Source organism: Solanum tuberosum, unplaced genomic scaffold (assembly GCF_000226075.1).
Source record: "Solanum tuberosum cultivar DM 1-3 516 R44 unplaced genomic scaffold, SolTub_3.0 scf00678, whole genome shotgun sequence".
Taxonomy (NCBI): Eukaryota; Viridiplantae; Streptophyta; class Magnoliopsida; order Solanales; family Solanaceae; genus Solanum; species Solanum tuberosum.
Window position 1 is genome coordinate 31,793 of NW_006239614.1, and position 4,280 is coordinate 36,072.

Consider the following 4,280-nt stretch of genomic DNA (forward strand, 5'->3'; position numbering starts at 1 on the left):
TTTTAGCCAAATTCATCATCTTTTCGATTTGAAATTGAAAGTGCTAGTGCTGCAAAAATAACTTGAGATACAAAGACAATGAAAGTTTAATTACATTAACGTAAAATATTCAAATACATAATGATATTATATCAAATACATTAATAAATATACTAGATATAACCAGAGAGGCATATGCACGCCAAATACATTAACATAAAAATCAGATACAAGACATTAACGATTTAGGTACATTAATAGAAAGTAGATACAAGACATTGGAAGTTTAGATACATTAATAAAAAGATAGATACATAAAAATATTAAATGAGATACAGGAAAAAAACACACACTAGATACATAGGGCTATTAAAATCAAGGGCGACTATAATCAAATACAATTTATAAAGTTTAGATACATTGAAATTACAATTAGATACATATGAAAATTAAACTAGATACATAATGAAATAATTTTACCAAAGTTCTGGAGAGATGGCAAAGGGAAACTTGATGATAGAGAAAAAATATTAATGGTAATTGGATAATTAATTTTGGTGTTTAAATATAAAGATAATTAATCAATTCTAGTTTTAAGGGATTTGTGTATCTAATATGTATTTAAAATATATGGTATAAAATATTAAAAGTGGTAATATATGTAATTGTTTGAAAGTACAGATAATATTAGTATATATGGTATAGATGTACGTTTAGTTATGTAGTTTAAAAAAGAAAAGATTAAATATGCTCCTAACATATTAGAAATAGTTTTAAAATGTTCATTCTTCCATCTATCAAATTTTTAAATTTGCCCCTCCCACGTCTTGAGATAAAAAATATTCTTAACTTATTAGAAATGAATAAAAAATGTACCTTCACTTATGAGATATAATTTTCCCCTAACGTTATTTTCATACATAAAATTATCCCTCCATTCACAAAATGCAGTGTATGTGTGTATCACGTTAATTGCCCCTCCATTAACGATATGCTTTAAAATAAAAGGTGTAAGGAAGGATATGATCCTTATTTTATGTATATTCCCTTTTAAGGTAAAACTTTTTGTCCAGATAAAATACTTTTAAACATTATGTCCTATGGGACTCCCAAGTCCCATCAAATAATTATGGAGACATAAGTACAACGCAGGTAGTATATGTTTTGAAATTTCCCTGCTTGAATAGATATAGGTGGAGTTAGAAGGTTGGAGTTCAGTTCTATTGAATTAAGTAATATTTATTAAATAATGTATTTGTATTAAAAAATTTATATATAAATATAAATTTTAAACTCAAATACTATGATTCAAAGTCGTTATTTTAAAATTTATAACTCATAAAATTAAAACCTCCGAACTCTATATAAGTAATCAATGGTGTCAATATATAAGGTCTAATAATGCCAAAATTTGTTTTAGAGTATTTATGTCGTTGACTGCTGGCAAGTTGGGGTATTAGACTCTAATGTAAACAGAGAAATGGGGCAGACAAAATGTGAAAAGCAGAAGACTCTATAATAGAAGGCTCCCATTAATTTCTTTACTAACTAAAAATATATTTTAAAAAATACAATTATGTGCAAATATTTCATTGATTTCCATCTATATGTAAACTTTTTCTAAGTTCGTTGGAAAAAAATATACAGTAGTATTTATATTTAATATTTAATTGACTCTAATATTTTAGATGTCGTGATATGATCTAAAAGAATATTTGATACACATATTTTTAATTTAAAAATTACAACATTCATACTTTCTAAACTTCATGTTGGAGGAGGGAGTAATAAATTGTGATACACAGTGGCAAGACAGTGTTTTCAGTAAGAAGATTTAAAATTTGAAGAAATAAGCACACGAACTAGTCGAAAAGGGTCCGATATTTATAATATATACATAAAAAATAATTTTATTCATGTATAACTTGTATAATTTTCTGATAAAGGAAGTTCGGATGAATTCTTTACCATAAGTTGGCTCCGCCCCTAATGATACACATTATGATTCAAGAATCTAAATAAAATGTATTGATAAGCTTAAGAGGTTGTCGATAAATTTTATATTTTTATATTTATAAAGGGATATCAAAAACTTTTATATTAAACAAACTTCTGGTTCTAGTAAAAAGGGTCAAGTTGAGCTGTATTTCAATCCTAAATGATGAGCTGAATTAGAATAGTAAAAATAAGTTTAATTAATAAATAATCGAGTCATAAACTCGCAAATTATGTTTTCATGAGTTAAATTTTTTATTCCACTTTACATTACAACAAAAACAGTTTTTAGTAACAATAAATATACACATGAATAAAGAGTGTTAAAGTCTTTATAGACACTATAGCTAATTGTTATTGAATCTAATATTTTTATATGCTTTAGAGATATTTATAAAGAATGTAAATTACCTTTAAAAATACATATTTAGCCGTAATTAAACTATTATCGTTTTAATTTCTTGTGAGTGTTATCACTAAAAGTCAAGAGAGTATTACTTAAGCAGCCGTCGCCTTATTGGATGTATGCGTGCCTTGACCTTTGATGGGACCAGCCGTCTTCTTATTGGATGTATGCGTGCCTTGACCTTTGATGGGAGTTCCCATTATTTATTCTAAAACCAGATTCTCATTAGAAATTAGTTGAACAATTATTAAATAATCACAAACATGGCTACCACATATGTATATAAAACAGCACAAACTTTACACTGCAAACTAAGTATCAAGGTAAACAAATCAAATTAAGAAAATGGTGAGAACTCCTTTTACTGATAAAAATGGAATAAAAAGAGGTGCATGGAGTGAAGATGAAGACAATAAATTAAGAGCTTTTGTTGAAAGATTTGGTCATCCCAATTGGAGACAATTGCCTAAATATGCTGGTTAGTATATATATTTTAGCCCAAACTTTTTCTCATTCATGTTGTATCCTTTTTTAACTTTTTTAGCATATGCTTCTTAGTATTACTCAGTACTCCTCCATTCTATTTTATGTGTATAGTTTTGATCAGACATGGAGTTTAATAAAGGTAAAGAATTTTTGAATCTTGTGATTTAAAATATGTTATGTGTGATGTTGGAATTAAAAAAGCTAAAAAATTAAAACACATAAATTGAAATAGAGGACGTAGAATTTGGGAAGAGAATTAAAGTTCGTTTTTTTTAAAGCAAATTTACCACTAGACAAAGTGTCTAGCAAGGGGAGTTAGACCTTACCTTACTAATCCTAATAAAGTATCTGATCTATACGTACTAACAAGCATGAAGAAAAAAAGAGTTAAAAAGAACTAAGTATTTTGTGATCACTACAGAGTCTGTAATACACTCTATGATGATTTTACAAATGAGAATGCTTAAATAATAATGACAACCAAGAAGAAGGTTGAGTTATGAGCCTCAAACTTTCTTTTACAAAAGTATGAATTAAAAAAGATTGATCGTCCATCAAACGTTCAATTCTTACTAATTATTTTTTGGGGGGGTATTTTTCAGGTCTAATGAGATGTGGAAAGAGTTGTAGATTGAGATGGATGAATTACTTAAGGCCTGGTTTGAAGAAAGGAAATTATAGTCATGAAGAAGAGCAACTCATTATTAAATTACACAACGAACTCGGAAACAGGTATAAATATATATGTTGCACTAAGACATTACATTATTAATTAAACTAATTAAGTCGTACATAGTATTTCCTTTTATAATACGTATCAAATGTTGCAGATGGTCAGCGATAGCTGCAAAATTACCAGGAAGATCAGACAACGATGTAAAAAATCATTGGCATGCTCATCTTAAGAAACGTCTGAGATTAACAAATACCTATTCATCAACATCAGAGCAATTTACTCATGAATCTTCGCAGTTTGATTCTCAATCTTGTGAACATGATGAAGATGGCTATAATTTATCGAATACGATAAATGGAATGGACTGGATCGAAGAAAATAATAATCACATTAAGACAATGGAACAACTTTCAAGTATCAATACAGTGGAACAATCACTTCCAAACAATCCTCAGACAGAAACCTTTGATTTTAATTTTTGGTCCGAACCATTATTCGACGATTTTTGGACACAATCTCTCTTTCTTCAATAATATTAGAGCTTTTGTATTTTTTGAACATAAATTAATTACGTATTTATATCTTATAAGAGTGAGTAATAACAATAATAATGTTTACTGTGTAATATATTAAGGACGTTCACTTGCTTTAGTCAAAATATGTTACTCTCTACATTTTATTTATATTTTACCTATGGTGTGTGGGTGGACATAAAATTTAACTAAAAGGTATTTGTTA

At 27.8% G+C, this 4,280-nt stretch overlaps 1 protein-coding gene across 1 annotated transcript; it reads left to right on the forward strand.

Moving 5' to 3' along the window:
* Positions 1–2,725: 2,725 nt before the first annotated feature.
* On the forward strand, positions 2,726–4,075 carry LOC107058908 (myb-related protein Myb4-like). Its single transcript, XM_015305148.1, has 3 exons — positions 2,726–2,858; positions 3,469–3,598; positions 3,697–4,075. The coding sequence occupies exons 1-3, from the start codon at positions 2,726–2,728 to the stop codon at positions 4,073–4,075; spliced, it is 642 nt and encodes a 213-aa protein (XP_015160634.1).
* Positions 4,076–4,280: the final 205 nt, after the last annotated feature.

Excerpts from the sequence above, each read along its gene's own strand:
- LOC107058908 (XM_015305148.1), top strand. The coding sequence starts at position 2,726 with ATGGTGAGAACTCCTTTTACTGATAAAAATGGAATAAAAAGAGGTGCA. Across the intron at positions 2,859-3,468 it reads ACAATTGCCTAAATATGCTG|GTCTAATGAGATGTGGAAAG; the intron begins GTTAGTATATAT and ends GGTATTTTTCAG. Across the intron at positions 3,599-3,696 it reads CACAACGAACTCGGAAACAG|ATGGTCAGCGATAGCTGCAA; the intron begins GTATAAATATAT and ends CAAATGTTGCAG.